The sequence below is a fragment of the Manis pentadactyla genome, chromosome 4 (genome assembly GCF_030020395.1).
Source record: "Manis pentadactyla isolate mManPen7 chromosome 4, mManPen7.hap1, whole genome shotgun sequence".
Taxonomy (NCBI): domain Eukaryota; kingdom Metazoa; phylum Chordata; class Mammalia; order Pholidota; family Manidae; genus Manis; species Manis pentadactyla.
Window position 1 is genome coordinate 187540972 of NC_080022.1, and position 22119 is coordinate 187563090.

At 59.7% G+C, this 22119-nt stretch overlaps 1 protein-coding gene across 4 annotated transcripts in view; it reads right to left on the minus strand.

Moving 5' to 3' along the window:
• Positions 1–12712: 12712 nt before the first annotated feature.
• The window catches only part of CANT1 (calcium activated nucleotidase 1), a 28580-nt gene continuing 19173 nt past the window's right edge, over positions 12713–22119 (minus strand). For 2 of the 4 annotated variants that reach the window (XM_036910447.2, XM_036910448.2), the window contains exons 4-8: positions 20043–20118; positions 19365–19564; positions 18651–18782; positions 17157–17409; positions 12713–14126 (exon numbers count right to left, since the gene is read on the minus strand). In XM_036910447.2, coding sequence (XP_036766342.2) covers positions 13073–14126; positions 17157–17409; positions 18651–18782; positions 19365–19564; positions 20043–20118 — 1715 coding nt within the window. In that variant the 3' untranslated portion in view covers positions 12713–13072. Of the gene's footprint in view, positions 14127–17156; positions 17410–18650; positions 18783–19364; positions 19565–20042; positions 20119–21377; positions 21528–22119 lie in introns of those variants that run through there. The other 2 variants (XM_036910449.2, XM_036910450.2) reach the window with 2 other exon arrangements.

Below are 22119 nucleotides of genomic sequence, written 5' to 3' on the forward strand. Positions count from 1 at the left end.
TTTTGGGGCTTTACAACGCTCAGCAAAGCTGTATGTGCCAAAGCGCCTTGATAGGGCTGGGTGAGCAGAAAGAGAGCTGACCTGTGAAAAGTTAGCCTTGAACATAGGAAACAAGAAAGACTGTGTGTGTCCGGCAGAAGGCTTTTACAGTGACGAGGCTGAGTTTATTGCCATGAAAGGTAATGATAATAAACAAGCACCAAGGCTGGTCTCCTTTCTGCCACATCCCTGTGGTTCTATACAGTCTTTTTGTTGTCATTTTTGCCCAAGCCCTCTCCAGGACCACCTCCAGGCACCCCCTCCTGGGGACCCCCAGGGCCTGGCTGCTTCAGCAAAGAGCTGTTACTTGCTCACCTCTTTGCTGTCCTTTCACCAAAGTCACATCATTGGGGGACTCGGTTGCAATACGGTTTTGTGTTTGGGCTTTGAAAGCAAGAGGCAGTGAATGAATGTCACCAGGTATGGAGGCAGAGAAGAGGGGGCGGTAATGATACAAGCACCTAAAAGTTCTGGAAGTTTAGCTACACCTGTACTCATGTATTTTCTCTCCAAATGTGGTTCAAAGAATGGAGTGTCACTTGCTGTGCTAGGTACTGAGGATGGAGAAATGCTTGAGGCCTATCCCTTCTCCTGAACCACTTGTCTAATCTTATAGACAGACATGCAGACAATCTCTATGATGAAATTGGAAAAATATTACAGTAACCTTCAGTCTTGGTAAAGATTGCCTTGATTATAATAACTATGCACCAAACTCATACAGTCTCAAGCAGTAAAGTAGATTTACTGGCTCTCGTGACTGAAGAGTCCCCAGAGAGGGGGACATTGCCATGTTTGATCAAGGTTCTCCCCTCCCCTGTGCATCTGCTGCTTTCTCAGATTGGATTGCCTCATGGTCACAAAATGGTTGCCAATGCAACCAGACTCTATGCTTGCAGGTTGCTTTCTTCAGCCACAGAACAGAAGTCTTGAACTTTGCTATGGAGTGGTTAGTAGACTCAGAGCCATATGGTCTTGACCTTTTACTCTGTCTCTGCCATTTTCTGGCCTTGTGACCTTGGGCAAATTACAAACATTAGTTTCTGTAAAGTACACAGAACAACAGTACCAGTCTCACTGGGTTGCAGTGACAAGCAATCAAATGAATGCGTATCAAGCACTTAGCATAGCCTCTGTTGTGTAGTAGGTGTTCAAGGACCATGGCTATAGGGGACACTGTGATTGCAACCTGACATCCCCTTACCCCCTCCGGGGGGAGGGGGAGGGCCCTGCTGGTTCTGTCTGGAATCCACATCTCCTTCACGTAGCCCAGACACCAGGGAGGGCTGAGTCTTCCCTGGCTCCACAGCCCATCCCACGCTCAGTTACCAGTTTAGTGCTGGGCATGTGCCCCCAAAAGGCTCAGTGAGAGAGGAGCAGGCAGGCAGGGCATTGTGGGAGGTCACATACCCCAAAATGGGCACAACGGTAGTTCCCATCGCACGCACTCCCCGTCAGTGCAGCTTTGACACTCCTTGTGGGAGTGGCAGTGTCCGTGGCCCCTCCCCTCGAGGCAGGCAGGCCTTTGTGACCGCCTTCATCAATGGAGTTCCCCGAGGCTGCGCGGCTTCTAAAGCCGGGTCTTGAACTGCCTCACACTTGTGTCTCGTCTCCTCGGAGCTCAGCCACCATGCTGTTAGGAAGCCCCACAGCATTCCACGAGGAGGAACTGAGACCCGCGGTCCGTAGCCCAGGCTGAGTTCCCAGCGGCAGCAGCACCCGTCTGTCCACCACGTGGGTGAGCCACCGCACAGCGGACCCTCCAGCCGGTAGCTGAGCTGCCCCAGCTGATGCCACGTAGGACAAGGATGAACCGTTCTTGCTGAGCCCTGCCCAAATTGCAGGTTTATGAGCAAAATAAAACATACAGTCACTGAATTTGGGGGTGATTTGTTACACAGAAACAGATAATCAGAACAGGAGTTCTGAAAAAGAGGTTTACTCTGCCTTTTACGTGTTGCAGTACAGAGCTGGGGCAGCTGCGGTCATTCGCGCCCTTTGAGGGAAGCCAGGGTGAGGATGACGTTGCTCTTAAGGAAGGTAGAAGGGAGAGGTGGCCTTGAACCCTGGTCCTCTGTGCGTGGCTGCCCTGCTGGCTTAACCGCCCACGTTTCTGTACTTCCTAGTTAATACAAACAAAAATATCCTCTCCAAAGTTTGAACCTTTCCAGACTGGATTTGTTACTCGTAAACGAAGGCACCCCAACTAATATATCCACTATCGCTACCAGGGAATCTTCATCTGGGTTTAAGCAGAGGGAAGTGTCTCCATCAGGTACTTTAGAACAGTAACTGCGGTGGCTCTACAGGGCCGGGCTGCAGAGAGCTGGGAGGCAGGGAGGCCACTCAGGAGGCTGCTGCCAGACTTCCAGGCAGGAGAAGGTGAGGGTCAAGGTGGGGCGTCTGGAGAAGGGCACTGCCAGCCACAGGTCACAGGTGCCTGGCAGAGACACTGACTGCCACGCTGTCGGACGAAGCCGAACCGTTGAGAGTGGCTTGGATAAAGCCGCACCGACCGTTCCTTCCCTCCCTGGCCTCTGCTCCACCGCGACGCCATCCTCTCCCATCGTCCTCCCCATCTGGCTGTGGGGAAGGGCCAGAGATGTTCCGGAAGATTCTGGAGGAGCCCCACCGGAAGCGGACGCGTCCAGGCCCAGGGTGCTCTGCCGCCTCTCGGCTCGCCACCGTCCATGGTCCTCCAGCAGACGGCGTCCCCCCCTGCGGCCCGATGTCCTCCCGCCATTTGTTCCCGGTCGGTCCCCACCCAGGCTGACCTCAGCGCGTCCCATCCTCCCTCCGCCTGGCCCCCTCGCACAGCTGGTAGTTGTTACCGGAGCCCTCGGATGTTTACCAAATGGCTCCTCTGCATTTTCTCTCCTCTGGCAACACAGATTCTTAAAGGGGCCTGGATAGTTTTCCTCCTCCTGGGCCTCGGGGACCCGACGCTGGATTCTTCCCAGGGGTGCCCTCGACCGCGTATGGGGAGCAGGTGCCAGGGCTGGGCCAGCTGGGGCCAGCAGGCCAGATGGCTCCCTTGGTGGCCAGTCCCTAGGGCTGTCCATGGTGGGAGGCCACCCTCGCTGCCCAGGGCCGCCCAGTGGCCCCCGTGTCCTCCCTGGCTGGAGGGCATTCACTCCTACCCCGAGGAAACATGAGCAAGTCCCCGAGACCCACTTCCCAGGGGGTGCCGTGCCAAGGTCCTCCCTCTTCCCTGGCTGGGTGAATGCACACAGGAGCCCCGGGGTTTGGGCAGCCCAGAGCCCAGAAACACCCCGCTGTGCCAAGGTGAAGAGAATCCTTCCTGAAAGAGCTGAAGCTTAAGTGTTTTCAGAAATCCTCTGACCATGCAAGAGACCAGGCGCTTTGTCGGTGCACATGTCCCATGGACCCTGCCAAGGTCAGAGGGAGCTGCCCGGCCCAGTGCGGGGGAAGCTGGCCTGAGGAGGGCAGACCCGCCCCACCCGGGCCTCCAGGGCCTGCCCGGCTGCAGCGTGGGCTCAGAGCCAGCTGGGCCAGCGCTCCCTCCTCTGCCCCAAAGCCAAGCCTTCGAATTACCTCAAGGGCTAAACCCCAAATGTGCAGCACCACCTGGACCCTGAAGGGGGTGGGGAGCTTATGGCTGGGCCTGGAGCGGGTGGGCGCCGGGGTCTCCAAACGGAGCTGGACCCCTACAACCATCTGCTAATGATGACAGAAGATGCATAAACACCCTGCCATTGACTGCCTGTCCCCCCCACCTAAACCCACATGTTGAACACTAAGCCCCTATGTGACGTATTTGGAGGCGTCACATCTGCGAGGTGACAGGTCATGAGGGCAAGCCTCAGGATGGTGTGTGCCCTTATAAAAGGGACAACTTCCTTCCCTCTTCTGCCCTGTGAGGACCCAGCAAAAAAACACAGCTGTCTACAAACCAGGAGGACTCCCGCCAGACACCAAATCTGCTGGCGCCCCGAGCTCGGACCCCCCGTCCCAGAACTGCAAGGAGCAGCTCCTCTTGTTTAGAAGCACCTGTCTGTGCTTCTGTCACAGCATCCCGAGCAGGGGAGGTGATCACAGTAAGAGGGGCCTCAGCCACGGAGGCCTTCGGCTCCCCTTTCATGCAGCACTGGTGACCGCCCCTGGAGAGGCCGTGTATCGGCATCCAGAGACCAAGCTAAGGCTCAGACAGGGCAAGCTTTCGGCCTGAGGTCACACAGCTAAGGGACAGGAGGCAAGCCTAGAGACGTGACCCTAAGGCTGCATCTCACTGCCCTTTGCACTGGATCCCGCTGGGACTCAGAGTCACGTGCTTGTCTGGCTACAGCTGCCGAGCAAGCAGTGAGCGTGGCCCCGGGGCTACAGTGTAAGCCTGGGCACGAGGGTGTCGGCTTTGCTTTCAGCATGTTCTGCAGGCACCGGATTCCTCTGCGCCTCCTGGTGAGATTTATACATGATATGACAGGCAGCAGCCCTCTAAGTGAAGAGGGTGGTGGGGAGGGGTTGCCACAGGCCTTCCTTGAGATTACATCTCCTCAGTGGCTTGGGACTGGCCCCAGTGGTGGAGCAGGGAGGTGAGAAAGCCACCAGCCCAAGGACGGCGAAGGTCAAAAACAGCGCTGGTTACCATCGCCTCCCCCGTCTTTGTGTTGTCAAGGCAACGGTCCTCCGTGCTACTATCCCTGTACGGGGTCTGCTGCTGCGACTGGAGCAAAAGCCTCTTGCACACGGCTCCTCAGAAAGGGCTGGAGGCTGGTCTGATGGGGAGCAGCTGCTTAGCACATGACACTCGGCACCGCCCCAAGCTGTCCAGGGCCGCCCCTCCTGCCCCCATGGCTGCGGGCACCGTCCTGGGGAGAGGCCAGTCCACCCTCCTCTCCCGTCCTGTGACAGTCCCCACCCCCCAGGGCAGCAAACAGGAACCAGAGCCGCAGAGCCAGAACAGGGCCGCCCCACAGAAAGGGATGGGGGGACTGCGATATGCTAGGTCTTTGTCTTGGTCTTCTCAGCTGCCAAACCCTTTGGATTTCCTGAATGAGGTGATGACAGAGCACCTTTTGGTACTCAGGAGCCACGCCTGAGTCTGTGCTAAATAGGCGGCTATTGGACATGGGGCCGGCGGCCCTGTGATCAGAAGCTCGGAGCTCACAGTCCCACACTACGACCTTGGGCTGGGGAGAGGACTGGAGTCGCGTTACTCCTCAGTGGCCAGTGGTCTGAGTGATCATGCTGATGAAATCCTAAACACGGGGCTCCAGAGCACCCGGCCCGTGAACAGGCAGAGGTGCTGGGCAGGCAGCACACCCAGAGAGCATTGGAGGCCCACGCCCCTTCCCCATACCTGCTCTGGGCATCTCTCCACCTGGCTGTTCCTGCGTTGCGTCCTTTTAAAATAAACTGGTAATAATAAGTGTTTCCCTGAGTTCTGGGGGCCATCCTAGCAAATCATCAAACATCAGGGGGAGAATGCGGGGGCCCTCTTGGGACCTGGGAGGAGTGTCTGAAGTTATGGGACTGAGCACCCTGCTTCAGGGTCTGTGCTGACTCCGGGTGGTTAGTGTCAGAGAGCTGGAGAAGGGGCTCTGGAAATGACACCACACGGGAGGTGTCGGGAGGAAAAAGCCCCTTGTTCGGGGTCAGAGCATTTAACCGCGGTGCAGACTGGCAGTGCGGGAGCTTTCAAAGTCCCCGGTGATCCCAGGACACCGCAGCCATGGTAGCCGTCCCTGGTCTAGCCCAGGCTTTGCGCTGCATGTTCCGGAATGTCTGCAGGGCTCTGGAAACACCGGCGCACCCCTTCCCCAGGGTTTCTGACAAATTCTTGAGACCTGGCAGCCCAAGAGTTTGCACTGCTAATGAGCTCCCCAGGTCCTCTGACTCTGCCCCACTTTGAAAACTATTGTTCAGGTGACCTGAGCTGAAGCCGACCTGAACTGGGCCCGCATCCCGCTGCTTCTTCACCTCCTTTACTTCTGACCCTAAACAAGGGCTTGGGTTTGGTCCTGAGGGTGCAGGCGCAGTGGGCAAGGCTGGCACAGGTCTGTAGGGGCCGTTAACTTGGTGCTGGTGCCTGAGCAGATTCATTCATTCAGCCACGACTCACAGCCTCACTACGATGCCCCTCAGTGCTGGGCACTCCTGGGGTGTGACCTGGAAAAGATGAACTCAGTCTCGCTGTGGCAGAGACAACAGCGGGGATCGGTTCTGCCCTGAGGAAGGGCCATTGCAGGGGGACGCAGAGTGTCGTGGCGTCAGGCAGGGTGGCTGAGCTGGCGCTGAAGACGGAGGTCCTGCGTCTGAGCCACTGGTTCCCAAAGTGAGGTCTGCAGCCAGCAGCGCCGGCATTACCAGGAGCTAGTTAGAAGTGCAGAAGCTCAGGCCCCTTTTAGCCAGAGCCTGAGATCTGGGGCTCCTCTGAGGTTGAGAAGCCCTGAGACCTGAAGGATGCACAGGGATTAACCTGGGGAAGAGGAGCCAGAATGTTCCAGAAAAATAAATCAGCTGTGTACATTCTAAAGAGGAAAGAAGTTCGCTGACCAGAGAAGGATTCGGGCGGGTGGTGGCTGGTGACGCTCCTTTCCCTGTGAGGGGACCACCGTCAGGGATACCCCTGGCTGCTCTTCACCACGTAACTAGGGCGCCAGCCGTCCAGTTCGCTGGGCTGGGGACCTTTCAGCAGGTCACCCCACCCTTCACTGCCCCAGTAGGTGGGGTACTCCTTTTTAATGGTAAAACTAAGGCATCATTTTGCTAAAATTCCAAGAGCAGCTTCCTGCTTTGGGAAGTCAGCTCCGGCATCCCCATGCAGCCTTGGGGTGACAGTGCCCAAGGGGCTCTTTAAACAGGTGATGGCCAAACAGTGTCGCCCAGATGCTCGAGAAAGGAGAGGCAGAAGAGGCACCAGTTGTCTCCAGGCCTCCTTTGGAGAGGCTGGTCCCTCTGGGTTCAGGCAGGGACTTGGGAGATGGGAGGGGCTGGGGGAGCTGAATCCACTGGCTGGTGTCCTCATAAGAGAAGGACAGGGAAACCAAGACAGACACAGAGACACAGATGGAAGGCCATGTGCTGACGGGGACAGAGACCAGAGCATTGCAGCTGCAAGCCTCGCAGCACCGAGGACGGCAGGTGGCCCCCAGGAGCTGGCAGAGAAGCCTGGACAGACGCCCCCTCAGGGCCTCCGGAAGGAAGCAGCCCTGCCGACCCCTCGCTCTTGGACGTCTGGCCTCCAGACTGTGCGAGAATCAGTCCGTGTTGCTCCGAGCTCCCAGGTCATGGCGATCTGTGACAGCAACTCCAGCAGGCTGACCCGAGACTGGATTCCTGCCCTCCCCGGAAGTCGGGCCTGCGTGTCCACCAGGCCCCGGATCTCAGGCGGGCCGGACAGGCTGGAGACAGGCCCCCCACTGCACTGGGCTAGCGGCTTGGGGGCCAGAGGTGCTGGCCCCCTCGGGCTTGCTCCTGGCTGCGCCTGCTTGAGCAAGTCCTGAGGAGGAGCCGGGAGGCAGCGGCGCTTCGGGACCCTGCTCCCAATCCACAGTGCGCCCCAAGCTCCTGTGGACGGGGACCCCCGGATACGCTCCTCAGCGTGTCTATTTCCTTTGCCCAAACCGCCCCGCTGCGCCCCCATCCCGGCAGTCCCCCTGCTCAGCACCAGGCCACAGCCCTCCGCACCTGCCAGCCCCTCCCGGGCGCGGTTGCCGGGGAGCATCTGTTCCCCAGGCTGAGGCTGGCCCTTGCTCCCCACAGCTCAGCCCTGCCAGGCGCGGCAGTGAGGACCAGGGAGCGACGGCGAGGACCAGGGGCCCGCGGGGCCGGCTCCACATTCTTCCCCGGCTGTTTGCAGCTACCACGTGCTTGGCTCTGAGCTCCTGGCATTTCCCCCCCAGCGACATTCTTTCAAAGATCAGCTGCTGCCACATCAAACCTTTTCTGTCCAGCTCTCGGGAGGCCCAGGGCCTGCCACCTTTGCCTGGGGCCCTGCGGGTGGGGCACTGCGAATTCCAGGCCTTTCGGGCAGTGAGGGGCATGTCTGTGTGAGGCTGGGGCTGGAACCGGGGCTTGAGGGCCGGTGCGGCAAAGAGGCGGCTTTTAAAAACCCTTCCTTGGGTCACATAGACTCAGTGAAAAAATAAAGAACGGAACAATGAAAGCCCTTCCTTGCACGAGGGGTACACCAGAGTTTTCAAGGTGAAGGGGTCGCCCATGGGTCCACCCCCAAAAGAGGCACTAACACAGTCACATGTCCCTACCCCCAGCCAAGCGCATCCCAAACCTGTAACCGGGGCAGAGAGGATGGGGGATCCCCCAGGCTGCTGCCCAGCGCTGGGGGGTGGGGGTGGGGTTTTTGCTGGAAGGAACATCAGGTCATTTTGGGAAGGGGAAAGCTGGGAGACTCGGCAGACAATCAGGGGGCGACCCCTGGGAGAATGCTCGGCGGGCCACAGGCTTGCTTGCTTGTCTCATTTGAAGTTGTCTCTTGAAGATCTTTGATGTCGGTACACACAGGTCTGCGAAGTCCTTTAGATGCTCCACTCCGTGGAGGGCCTGTAATGTGTTCAACCATTCCTCAGGGCATCTGAATCTCCGTCCTGCATTTTGGAGACTGCCACCGTGCCCGCCGAAGGGACCAGGCCGTTGCTCCCAGGTGGCCTCACAGAGCCTTGGGTCTGCGATGTGTGTGGCTCAACGTGGCCGGAATGGCTCAGAATGCTTGCTGGGGGTGGCCAAACAGCTGTAGCAGGGAATCCACGGTCCACGAGCCAGTAGGCATGTCCACAGAAAGGGGAGTGGTAGTTCCCACCCCTACCCGACTATCCGAGTCCTGGTATCCCAGCTTCTGTCTATGGCTGATTTCAAATGGCAGCTCCTCTATCAGGAGGTAGAATCTACTTCCCCAACCCTTGGGTCTGTGCTGGCCTCGTGACCTTGTGGGTGAGTTCCAAGCCTGAGCCTCAGGAGGCCTTGCACCTCGCACCATGGAACACTGCCACCACGTGACTGAGCCCAGGGTAGTGCCCACCAGGATGAGAGACTAAATAGAGGAGGGGCCCTGCCCTCCTAGATGAGGCCCCTGATGTGTATGAGCCCAGCCAGCACCATGCAGAGCAAAGATGAGCCATCCCAGCTGAGCCCAGTGCAAATCATAACCCACGGGGTCATGTGCAAATGAACGGTGGTGCTAGTAAGCTGCTCAGTGTTGGAGCGGTTCCTTAGTCGGTGACATGTAAGTGGAACACTAGCTTCCTCAATTCCTGCTCAGTTCCCAAGCCTGCATCTCTAGCCTTCCCATCCATTCTGCAAGCACTCAGCCTCAGGGAAGAGCCCTTTGCCCTTTTGTCTTACATTCTTCCTGCTTCCTGAAAGGCAGCCATGATGGCCAGGATTCCAGTAGCATTAAGAACAATGAAGGAACCTTGAGCATGGTAGTCACATGCTAGGATAGTGGTGAAAAAGGAGAAGAAACCTACCTCCGAAAAGACTTCTCTCTTCCACATCAGAGAAAAATAAAGTATATCATATAAGCCACTGCTATTTACTGTGTTCATTATATGAAGCTGAAGCTAAAAATGTCTAGCACAGGTGCTCTCGTCAGAGGTGTGGCTTCATCGCTGCCCTGAGCAGCTGAGAGTGATGCAAACAATCTCCTCGGCTGGTTGGCTGGAAACTGGACTCCCCGGTGGCCCATGAATTCCTCAGGATGATGCAGAGAAAGGAAGCCAGGAGCCAGGACCCACGAAGTGTGTGCCTTGTGCGGTCACTCCCTGGCCCCTATTCTGGGCAGATGCTGACAGAGCCACTACCTGAAGGCCCCTGGGACATGCACTGGGGAAGTAGGCACCAGACCCTAGAAAGGGCCCTGTGGCTTGTCTCTGTAGGCAGAGAGGCCCCCGCGAGAGCCCACAGCTGGAAAAGCCTCCCCGACTGCAGTGGGGTGGATGTGCCCAGCTGCTCATGAGGTGCTCAGAACCGAAATGGATGGGCAGCTGCAAGGTTCTTATTTGATGTGCATTATTGAAACAACTCAAGAACTGGTGAGCAGAGGCAACTGAGCCACGATGGCAGAGTCACAACCCTTCTCCCAATCCCTGGGTCACTGGAGTCTCTTTGCAAACAAGTGGGCAAATACCTCAGGGCAAGGGCCCGTAGTAACCTGCCTAGTCTGTGCAGCACAGAGAACCTTCCCCCAGGCCATTTACCAGGTGACCCGGAACTCCAGGGAAAGGCTTTGCAGGCTGTGTAAAGTACTTAGTTCCTAGAGTACCCCGAACTACACCAGGCAGACATCCCACCCGGCCCCCGCCACTGTCCCGGATGCGGCCTGACCGGAGCAGACGAACACAGCCTGGCCCTGGGAACGGCCGCTGCTGTGGACGACTCCCCACCCGCCCATCTCAGGTCCGCGCCGTCTCTCTGACTCTGTGTCTGCCTCCCGCCATCTCACCATGTCATAGTCACTCCCCTGGACTGAAGTGAAGACAGGTGGCCCCTGGCCACTTAGCAAAGGGGCCCTCCACAACTTCCAATAGGTCTCTGTGGACTTTTGAGGTGACGCACACCACACATGGGGTGCTGCTCCAGCCCTTGACTCATGACAAAGGCTGGAACCACAGTGTGAGGCGGCTTGTCGGCGGGCACAGGCCGCTGTGTGCATGGCTGTCACGAGCCGCTGACCCAGGGGTGCTCAAGATGCACAAAGGCGCACTGGGCACCCAGGGCTGATGGGAAAGCCACTCAGGAGGTGCCCAGGGGTTTGGAGTGGAGTCACACCTGCCCTGTTCCACAGGCAGCCTCTCTCTTCCTGAGCCACAGTTTTTGGTCCCAACACCTGAACGAGGGTCCAGAGCTGCCCTCCACCCGCCTCCACTTGGGCACCTGCAAGCTGCTGCCATCCCACATCACAGGTCCATCCCCCTCAGCTCCCCAGCCTTGTGGAAAATGCAGGCTGCAACAGGGTGTGCCCCAGGCGACCACCCGATGGGAGAAAATTCTGTGGCACTGTTGCCCGGCAGGAAGGGGACCTCCCTTCGAAGGAGTTTCATTCTCACCTTGGATGGAGGGAAGTCGGCGTGAGGTGGCTGGGGGTTTGGGCAGACGGTCTCGGGTAGAAGGGGAGATGGAGGATGGGCTCTGGGAAGAGGACGAGGACAGAGGGCTTGGGGTCACAGAGGACGTTTGTGTCCCATGACTTCACCAGAAGGTGCCCCTGCAGCACAGACTCCCACCCTGGGGCGAGGCAGGCTGCTCTGGGGGTGTCACTGCCCCCTCCCCAGCTACAAGGGCCTGCTCTTCCTGCTCTTCCGGCTCTCCAGGCAGCCGGCAGGGAGGGAGGCTTTGCATGGGCTTGCCTTGGTCTCGGTGTGACCTGGCGTTTGCCCCCAAGCCCTTAGCTGGCAGCTCATGGTGCCCAGATGGAGCAGCCCGCTCTGATGGCCGCAGCTCATGGGGGCCGCCTTCTACCCGGGGTACCGACATGCGTTCTAGATTCGGAATGCCCCCCCGTCCCCGCCCTCTGGCCCCAGTGCCACTGTCCCTGCACTAATGGAACTGGTGGCATGCTGGACCCCAGATCGAGCAGGTATGAGGGGCCATGTTGGACGAGGGCCCGTGACACAGAAGGGGCTTGTGGCCAAAGAGGGAAGAACCTGGGTCTGCTGATATGCCAACAGCGTCCTAGGCAATCCTAGAGCTGCCCCACTCCCATCACTTACCACCAAAACACCAAAACCAAACCAAAGCCCACATACCCTGCCTCTGTCTGTGGCACACACTGGGGGCTTCTTCCACAGCCTGCCTGGCACAGGGGGAGCTCGTGGCGCCCATGCTGCACGCTGCCCATCCAGGGGCAAGCACTTTGCTTCCCGACCCCGAAGCTCTGGGCTCTGGTGGTTTAGGGGCTTTCTACCCACTAGAGACAGGCTTCCACACGAGACACGTCCACTGACCTGGAAGCTAGGACTGGCACCCAGCCTGTGGACTCCCTGAGCCCTTGGTCCCGCCAAATGGGTGAGGAAGGAAGGCCCGAGGGCCCCATGGGGCAGCTCTTCTGACCGTCAGGGGACGGGGCCGTGGCTCCGAGGCTGACGGAGAAGAGCAGGGACAGGAACGGTTCCCTGGGTCTCCCCAGACTGCCAATCCGACGGCTCAATGCGGAGCTGCAGGCTTCCTCGCAGGCGGTTCCTCTCCAGAGGTTCTGGTTATCTGACCAGTACCCTTCTAGCACGTCCTTCTGCCTGCCCTGCCCCGTGTGGGTGTCTTTCTGTCGCCCTGTTTGTGGGTATTTGGGTTGTCTCCCAAGTTTTCGTTCTTACAAACAATGCTGAGATGAGAATCTCCGCCCCTCATCCCTGGGCACCTGTGTGAGGACGCATGGAGGGAAGGGCCTGGGCCCACACTGCTCTGTTTACCCGGACTCCCTGTTTCCCACACACCTCTGCTCCTCACTCCCCACTTCCCCATGGAGATTAGGCCTAGTGTGAGTCCACCTGTGCCTCCCCAGCCCCTGCTCTGGCTTCCGTCACCCGTTATTCTGATCTGTAATCACCCGGGGGGGGTGGGGGTGTTCACTTGCAGTCACCCTTTTGGCCCCTTCATGAGGACAGGGACGGTGTCTGCTCATTGCCTGCGCTCCCGGCCCTGCGGTCTAAGTGCAGAATGGACGCAGTCATGCTTTCTGCATGAACCAGAGAACCCGGGAAACATGGTGCAAGTTTAATGATCACAGACTAGGGATGACGGAGGACTGGGGAAGGGAAAGGTGGCGTGGAAATGCCACAGCCACCGCGCTTGGGTCTCGTTGCTTCCCACCTGGACACCAGCCAGCTGTCCTGGGAGAGCTGGGACTTCTTTGCACCTGTGGTGAGCACTACTGGAAACCTTCTAGTAATTTCTTTAAGCTCAGAAAGCTCCGCTGAAGCAGGGGGGACACCTGGTGGCTGTCGTGGGAGGTGGTTGCAGAGAGGAAGGGGGTAAAGAATGGGAAACGCTCTGGGGCTCAGGCATCCTGGGAAGCCCCGGCTTCTCCGCCCCGCTGCCCCTGTGCCCCCCAGCCTCCCGCCTAGTCCACGCCGGAGGAGTTGGTCAGGTAGAACGGGCGGATGACTGCGCGGAAGCTGCCGAAGGACCCCGCGGGGCAGGGGAAGGAGGAGGCACTCCTGGAACTGTTGGTGCCCAGGGCGCTGGGGATCATGGCCTTCGGGCCCTCGAAGCTAGTGAGGTCTGCCACGAAGCGCCCCCTGCAGAGCATCAGCGCTTTGTTGTCGTAGCCGATGGTGGGGTCCGAGTAGCCGGACTTGGTGAGGCCCAGGACGGGGACCTCGTCAGAGGAGCATGAGAACCCGTAGTTCCAGCAGCTCTGGACTGTGGGGAGGTAGACGAGAGTCCAGGAGACCTGCTGGTCCCGGAAGAGGAAGCTGGGGTGTGACGGGGTCTGGAAGGACCGGTAGGGGTTGTACCGATAGCGGGAGGAGGCCCGGGAGCTGCCTGTCACAGAGGCGCTCCAGGTGGGCGAGGTGTAGAGCCGCGGCCTGAAGGTGTCCTGGCTGAGGTTGAGGCCTCTGTGCTGGGCCAGCAGCCAGAAGGGCACCGTGTGGAACTCCAGCGCCTGCAGAATCTTCCTCTGAAAGAGCCCCTCGTGGCTCCAGTACAGGGACAGGTTGAACTGCAGCTCGAAGAGGTCCTCGGGCAGCATCATGGGGAAGCGGACCTTCTCCAGCAGGCCTTCCATCTCCCGGCGGGAGGCACGCTTCTCCTGGCTCCAGGCGTCCAGGGCCGCCAGCAGGGCCAGCTCGCTGGGCACGGCCAGCTCGCTCCTGGCGAGCAGGACCTGGAGCAGGGCTGTGGGGACGCCGGGCCAGGCCTCAGCCTGCATCAGCGCCTCGAAGTTCCAGGCCAGGAACTGCACGCACAGCCCCTCCAGCACCGGGTCCCGGGAGGCCAGGGCGTAGGCATAGAGGTCCAGGGGCGTCTGGAAAGAGGGGTCCTGGGGAAGGAGGACGGCAAAGAGGCGCCCACAGTAGCTCTGGAGCTGCTTGGCCCTGAAGGCAGAGGCGAGCTTGTGGAAGCACTTCACCGATGACAGGGAGACGTCTATCCTTCGGGAGTAGAGGTACCTGGGGGGGCGGAGCGGGAGTGGGAGCTGGCCACCTGGTCACCCCTGCAGGACAACAGGTGCCCCTGCGTCTGTGCCTCTGACCGACCGTCTATTACTCTTGTCTCTGACCCACTGACACACTCAGGGGTGCCAACTGTTTCAAAAGGCATTCGGTGCCCTGATTTCTCTCTTGGGTCAACCCACACTGCCATCTCATGTTCACTTAGAGCCGTGTGCACCGACAGCTGGCGGATCCCAGGGTCGTTTAGGGGCGCTTTGTCCCCCATCTGTGAGACAGGCGGCCCCACCAGCTCCTGCTCCCCCTGCTCCCTCAACGCCACCATCCTCATTGGCGGGGCTGAGCCTGGCCTCTGAGGGCCCTGGTGCCCGGACCTGCCAGGCCGGCGGCAGGGCTGCAGTGCCCCTCCCTTCCGCCTGCCTTGTGCCCCCGTCCTGTGTCCCCATGACACCGCACCACCTGGTTGCCTCCATCTGCCACGTAAGGCAGCGCACCACCGACACCTGCTCTGCTGCCTGACGGCACGTTTGGACAAAGCTGAGAGGAAACACCAGGCCAGGCCCACCACCGACCCCAGGGACATGGTGAGTGAGTATGGCCATCAGGAAGAACCAAATTCTCCCTACGGCCACAGGGCACCCAGAGCCAGGCAGCCTCTCCTGAATGCTGAGCCTTCCAGGGAGCCCCGGACCTGCCACCACGGCACCCACCTGAAGACCGGGCACAGCAGCGCCCGCAGGGCCCCTCCCTCCGGCACCCACTAGAGTCTGTGCTGCGGGCTCCCTGCTGTGCCACCACAGCACGTGAGGCAGGAGAGGCCATCTCTGCCCACCGCTTGGGATGCGCCAGCCGCGACCGGTCCCCAGGACAGCAGCAGGCGATGCACAGGGCTCAGTGCCCCTGGGCCCTGCCTGTCACTGGCAGTAGTGCCAGCGAGGGCCCTGTTAATGGTGCTGCCATGGGGGAGACCCTGCAGAAAGTTCCATCCCGGCCTCTTAATTCTCCTATGAGTTCAGAGGGGCGGCTCCCAGGCCCCGGCAACCCCGCAGCCCAGATGCGGAGTGAAGGCCCCGCCTGAGCCCACTCTGCGGCCTCCTGCAGGCCGCCCACCCCCAGGCCTCAGGCAGATCCCTCGGCCCTGCTCCACCGTCAGGGAAGAAACACACTGAAAGGCAGAAAGGGGGACCACGGCCAGGGGCACCCAGCTCACGGCAGCCTCTCTTGGGAGAGGGAAAGACACAGAGAGGGACAGGGGACACAGGGAGGGACAGAGGGACTGGGAGACACAGGGACAAGGAGACAGACAGAGACAGAGACAGAGACAGAGGGACAGGGAGACACAGAGAGGGACAGAGGGACAGAGAGAACAGAGGGACGGGGAGACAGAGACAGACAGAGGGACAGGGAGACAGAGACAGACAGAGGGACAAGGAGACAGACAGACAGAGACAGAGGGACAGGGAGACACAGAGAGGGACAGAGGGACAGACAGAGAGAGACAGAGGGTCGGGGAGACAGACAGACAGAGGGACAGGGAGACAGAGACAGACAGAGGGACAGGGAGACAGAGACAGACAGACAGAGGGACAGGGAGACAGAGACAGACAGAGGGACAGGGAGACAGAGACAGACAGACAGACAGAGGGACAGGGAGATAGAGACAGACACACAGAGGGACAGGGAGACAGAGACAGACAGACAGAGGGACAGGGAGACAGAGACAGACAGAGGGACAGGGAGACAGAGACAGACAGACAGACAGAGGGACAGGGAGACAGAGACAGACAGACAGAGGGACAGGGAGACAGAGACAGACAGACAGACAGAGGGACAGGGAGACAGAGACAGACAGACAGAGGGACAGGGAGACAGAGACAGACAGACAGAGGGACAGGGAGACAGAGACAGACAGACAGAGGGACAGGGAGACAGAGACAGACAGAGGGACAGGGAGACAGAGACAGACAGACAGACAGAGGGACAGGGAGACAGAGACAGACAGACAGAGGGACAGGGAGACAGAGACAGACAGACAGACAGAGGGACAGGGAGACAGAGACAGACAGACAGAGGGACAGGGAGACAGAGATAGACAGACAGACAGAGGGACAGGGAGACAGAGACAGACAGAGGGACAGGGAGACAAAGACAGACAGAGGGACAGGGAGATGTGGGGAGACACAGAGGGAGCAGAGTGCATGGCCGGAGGCTCCAGGGAATCCCTGAGCGCTGACCCAGGGCAGGGATGCACCTGGGGCCTGGCAGGCAGGAATGGCCCCTGCCCTCATTCCCAAACATTTGATGAAAGTCAGTCCCACCAGGGGGGACACGGGACAGCTGCCAAGTTCTCATACTTGGCTAGAGAGAAACCCTCCTCCTCTGTTCTGATGGCCACTTGTGTTCCCATGTCCCTCTGAGCTCTCCAGAGCTTTGGGTCATCAGGATGGGAGTGTGCAGCTTTAATACCTGCAGCTCTTTCTGGAATGGCTGCTTTCACACACAAACCCCCAGGAGGCCACTGAGTGGTGACAGAGAGGACGCCCCCCCAGCAGGGCGCTGGCGGGAAGGGCGACAGCCCCAGTCACCAAGTCCAGGTCTTTTCATGGAGAATTGGTAATCCACAGAGCATTTTGAAACTTCTGTCATAGTGAGGGGTGACCTAGGGAGGGATTTACACAGCATTTCCTGAAAGCAGATGTATTTATGTGTACATGAGAATGTGAATTGGCCCATGTTGAGGGTGCAGGTGTGACTGTGTGTGTGCACACACGAGTGCGGGAATGTCTGCACAGAAGTGTGAGAATGAGTGTGCCACGTGTGACTGTGAGCACGTGCGTGAATATACACCGAGGGTATGCACGTGTGTGTGCATGAGCGTGGGTATGTGTGTCTGCGTGCTGTGTGCGTGTGAGTGCGTGAAAGCACTGCTGCAGAAGGCGTCGTATCCCTTACCCTGGTGTTTACTTCTGGAGGGGAGGGCGGCCCTGGGGATGCTGCCCGGCGCCCTGCCGCTGGCCCCAGGGCACTCACCTGACAAAGTCTCTGACGACAGGTGCGCACTCAGCGTCCACTCTCATGGTGATGTTGTGGCCTGGCTCCCTGCACAGTGCCCGGGCCTCGGGGTTGGCAGACAGGATCAGCCTGTGGGCGCAGAAGCCCAGGTCCTCCTCCTCTCCCACCTTCACCCTGATGGACAGGTCACAGCCCATCTGGTTGTCAAAGATCTGCCCAAGGGCTGCAGGGAGCTCACTGGACAGGTCAAGGGTGTAGATGCCTCTGGTTTCTGAGAAGGGCAGAGGGGAGTGTGTCCCGTTAGGAGGCCAGGAACTCTCCCTCTCCGTGCCTGGAAAGCCCTTCCGCTCTTGGACTGTTTCCCCTCTGCCCCGTGAACTCAGGAAGGCTCCTGGGAAGGCTGGGACCTGCCAAGGCCAGGGCCCCCCCACTGACACCCTGCTTAGCCCATCTGCTTCCCCAAGGCCAGGCCGCCCCTCTGGGTGGTGGATTTGGAGGCACCAACTCCTAGAAGGTGACATCACTCCCCCCGATGTGACCTTCTACACCCAAACCTTCTCCCTGGTTTGATGGTCTTAAGAGTGAGGGTCTTACAGCAACTCAGGTTACAGCTTTGGGGGCCCTTCCAGCCTCCTTCAGGGACTGGGGCTCAGAGGATCTCAAGGCCCCAGGGCGGTTCAGGGGGTGAGGCGTCCCCTTCCTCAGCCCCTCCCAAAGCCAAGCAGGAACTAAATCCCCTCTGTTCTTTCTTTGCCAAATAGGTTTGAGTCCATTCCAACAATTAAACCAGGTAGGTTCAGCTCCCCCTCCCTCCCTGTACCTCAGACTCTGGGCCCCCTCTGGTCTGGCCACCACTTGCCATGGGGCCCCCATCAGGGCTGCTTTCCTGCCCTGCAATGTGAGCCCTCCACGGGATGCTCTGTCCTGTGTGAATACCCTGCTTCCTGTGGTGGGCCCCGAGCCTTAGAGGCCACATGTGCCCCAGGCCTGGTGTGCAAGCCCAGAAACGGCAAGTGGCTGCAGGAGGGCAACAAACAACGATCAAACTGGGACCCAAGGGCTTAAAGTGCAGCAGCCAGGCCACTCAGAACACAGCCGGAGCCAGGGATGGGGGAGGGCTCAGCGGCAGGCCCAGGCCCATCCGCCATCAGCAAATGGCTAAAGCACACTCAGCACGCTGGCTAAGCACCTGGGGCGCTGTGTGCAGTGTTTCAGAAATGAGAACAAAAAGAAAAGGTTGGCGTTTAAAGAGACAAGCCTGGAGCATGTAGGCATCACGTGGGTTTGGAATGTGGCACGTTGCCTGATAAACCTCTGAGCAGGTCCTCTACAGGGCAGTGAAGGGTCTGGGATGGGTTGCTGGGAAGTGGTGGGATGCCTGGGCTTTCGGCCCCCTCCTGGAGAGCGGCCTCAGCTGTGAGCCTTTGCACAGGCGTGCAGGCAGTGTGGAGGGCAGCGTGTGCTGGGGAGGGGCAGGCAGAGCCTCAGGCTGGGTGCGGGCGCCCTGCTCACCGTTGGTGCAGATCACACCAGCATCTTGCCTGTGTCTGCACTTGCTCTTCAGCCAGCCCAGGGAGCTGCAGTTGGCCAGCGAGGGCTCTGTCCCCATGCACTGCACCTCGTCCAACATGATAGGGCCCGATCCTGGTGGCACAGCAAGAACAGGCTGGAGGGGACGCGGGGCACTCGGCCTCGGGAGGAAGGGCCCGGGAACAGGGCTGCCCCTCCCCGGGGCTCCACACAGTGCTGAGCGGCAGCCCTCCCAGCAGCACAGCGCCCCCGTGTGCACCTTCCCCCCCAGGGTCTGTCGGCTGGTAAGTGTGGGTGCGGGTTTATTATTGTGACATCGGACCATAAACTAGCCTTCACTCTCATAATCAGCTTCATCCCACCGAATTAATACCATAATTTATGCACCTGACCTTTGCTAATATTTGGATTATTTCTTTTTTCAGAATCACAGCCACTGAAGCAGCGGAAACCTTCCAGCACACACACGTTTCTTTTGGGGGGAAATTGTTTCCAGAAGGGAAATTCCCAGGAGCAGAGCTTCTGAGCGAGAGGAAATGGTGCCGGCAGTGTGAGTGAGCAGGCCGGCGAGGGCTCTGTGTTATTTGATGCCAAGGCTAAGTCAGTAGGAATACCATCTCAGGTGATGGGCCATCCTGGGATGGCTGCTTGGCAGTGTGTCCCAGCTGTGGAGGACCTGGGGCCCAGCAGGCCTACCTGGCCCAAAAGCGGCTTGGCCCAGAGCATCGGTGGCGTTCTCAAACCCCAGGGCCCGGCAGACGACGCTGGCGTCTGTCAGGTCCCACAGGTTGTCACACACTGTCCCCCACTGGCCTCTGTAGAAGATCTCCACGCGGCCCTCGTTGGCACTGTCCCCATTGGCCAGACGCATGTCACCATCTTTCACGCCTGCAGGGCTCCGGAGGGAACACGAAGATCGGAGGGCAGCCCAGGGTGAACGCACCACATCGCCCCACCCCGCTCCCAACTGGGAGGGCCAGCATCAAAGCCCCGCCCCATGGAGGTGACCACTGGACAATTAGCTTTAAAGACCCCACCGAGCTCAAGGGGCAGGTGGAGGAAGATGCGCATAGACCCCATCCCCACCTGCACAGAGGCCGAGCCCCTGCCTGTCTGTGAGGAGCCTGGGACCTGACGGTGGGAGTGGCAGGGCCCCAGGGAAGAGTGGGAAAGAGGCCCTGCCGTCCCCGCCTGAGGGTTTCTGGGCTTGGGGGTGGGGCCTGGGTGCCACGGCAAGGACTCCTGGGGGGACAGGTGGGGAAAGCCTGGGGCAACAGGCAGAAGCCTGCCCGGATCTGCCAGGAGGGGCCACCCCACAGGACGGGGGTGCTGCTTCTCGGACTGTGCCTTCAGCCGCCCAGGGGCTCGGCTCACCGTGGATCCTTGTGACCAGCAGCCACATCCCGAGGAGCAGCGGGAGGGCCATGGCCTTGCCCGTAAGCCCTTTGCCCTGCAGGGGGAGCAGGCAGCAGAGTGAGACAGGAGCCGGGCGGCTCTGGGGACCAGGATGGGTGCCCACCCGTCCTCACACCTCCTTGTGGAGCATGGCAGGCAGGTATGCGTCATGCCCCGCAGAACGGAAGGGGCACGCCTGGCCCAGAGGAGGGAGATGAAGGGTGTGGCCTGAGGGTTCTCTGGGCAGTGAGGACGGTGGGAACAGGAGCCCAACTCAGAATACCAGGCTCAGGGTGTGGCTGCCGGAGGGTGGGGCGCAGCGTGGGGATGGGAGAGGCCTGCTGAGCCTTGCTAAGGACTGGGCTTTACCTTCAGACCTCCGAACTCAGTGGGTGGTCCTGGAGGTCGGCAACAGAGAACATTCTGTGTGGGTGGTGTGAGCCCTGGAGGGGAGGGGGGCGGGCAGGGCACAGGGCTGCCCCGGGAGGAGGCCGGGGGCGAGAGGTGAGAGATGTCGGGCTGAGGGCGGGGTCAGGGCTCGCGGCGTCCTCAGCACCCCTCCTGACGAACGCCTTGCTGGCCTCCCACCTCATAAGCGAAGCAGCTGAGGCCCAGGGACGCAGCTGGCTCCGCGTCCTGCGGCTGGTCAGCAGCAGGTCGGGGTCCGCCCAGCAGCCACCCTCTCTTCAATGCATCCACATCTTAGGGGATGGCTGAGGGCCAGGCTGGCCGACTGTCCAGCCTGCCGAGGCCTAGCCCGGTTTTAGCGCTTGATGTCCTGCGCCCTGGGACACACCCTTAGTCCCAAGCAAACCTGGATGGCCACCCTCTGTGCTCCCTGGAGAGCCACCACCACCAGGTTTGTTCACCTGGGACAGGAGCTTGGGGCCCTAGAAAACAGCCGGCCAAGCCCCTGGTGCAGGGCAGGCGAATGTCGCTGCCCTTAGAGTGGCCCCGGCCACCTGTCTGTGCCTGACTCTCTCGTATGGGAAGCTGGCACAAGGCTGCCTGCCCTGGCCCATTGTGCCTTTGTGCAAATTAGAAAAAGCTCTTCTTTTGGGCAGGGGCAGGCCCGGGCAGGAAGGCGCGGTGGGCGCAATCCCAAGCCTGCCCACCCCTCTGGCTGGTGTCCTTGTGTAGTAAACAAACTGCCCAGTAGGACGCAGAGGCCCTACGGATCTGTGAGCAACAGTGATGGTCCCTGGGCTCCGGAAGAGCATCAGGTCCCCAGCTGGTGTAACAGGAGACTTGGCCCCCACTAGATTATGCTGAGCAGAGAAAGGGGCCAGTTGAGAGCAAGAGGCATGAGCTTACCTGCTGGGGGCCTCTGGACAGCTGTGCTGGAGCCTCCCAGGCCCCACTGCAGGACCCTCTGCAGGCTGCTTCACCCCAGAAACCCAGTAAACAGAGCAGCGTGGCCAGGCTGCTCCCAGGAAATGCTTCAAACATTGAATCTAGTTTCGATTTCCAGAAACCACCTGACTGAGGTTTCCTCTGGGGTTGGCTACTGGCAGGGCTTCCTGCGCCCCCTCCCTCCTCTGGGTCTCACTGTGGGTATCCTGCGTGGCAGCAGCCCAAGGCTGCAGTTGGCTGACTTGATAACTGGAGCAAGAAGGCTGATGGCTGCACTTGAATTTAAATACTCTTTTGATCGGGACCAGCCCCGGGGGCTGGCACTGGGGAAGCTGGGGACAGGGGGACGAGCAGAAGGTGGGCATGGACAGGCTGGGTCTGCATTGTCTGTGGGACCCTCGTAGGCAGCACGTGGCCTGGAGCTGCTGGTACCCCAGCTTGTGGCCTGAGGAAGCCCCGATGAGGGTGGAGCTGAGAGTTGGGGGGAACGAGGCCCCAGTGCTATGGTTTTTGGCTCCTGGGTCCAGCTGGCCTGAAGGTCAACCCCAGTGTCACGGTTAAATGAGGCCATCAACACCCTCTTTTGTTTCTGCCACTTGCATCCCCAGGTTGTGAGCCGGGGTTGTCCTGTCTTTCCAGATCTTTCTAGCTGCCAACCTGGGACCATGAACCCCCAGTGCCCAGGCCCATTAAGTCACAATCT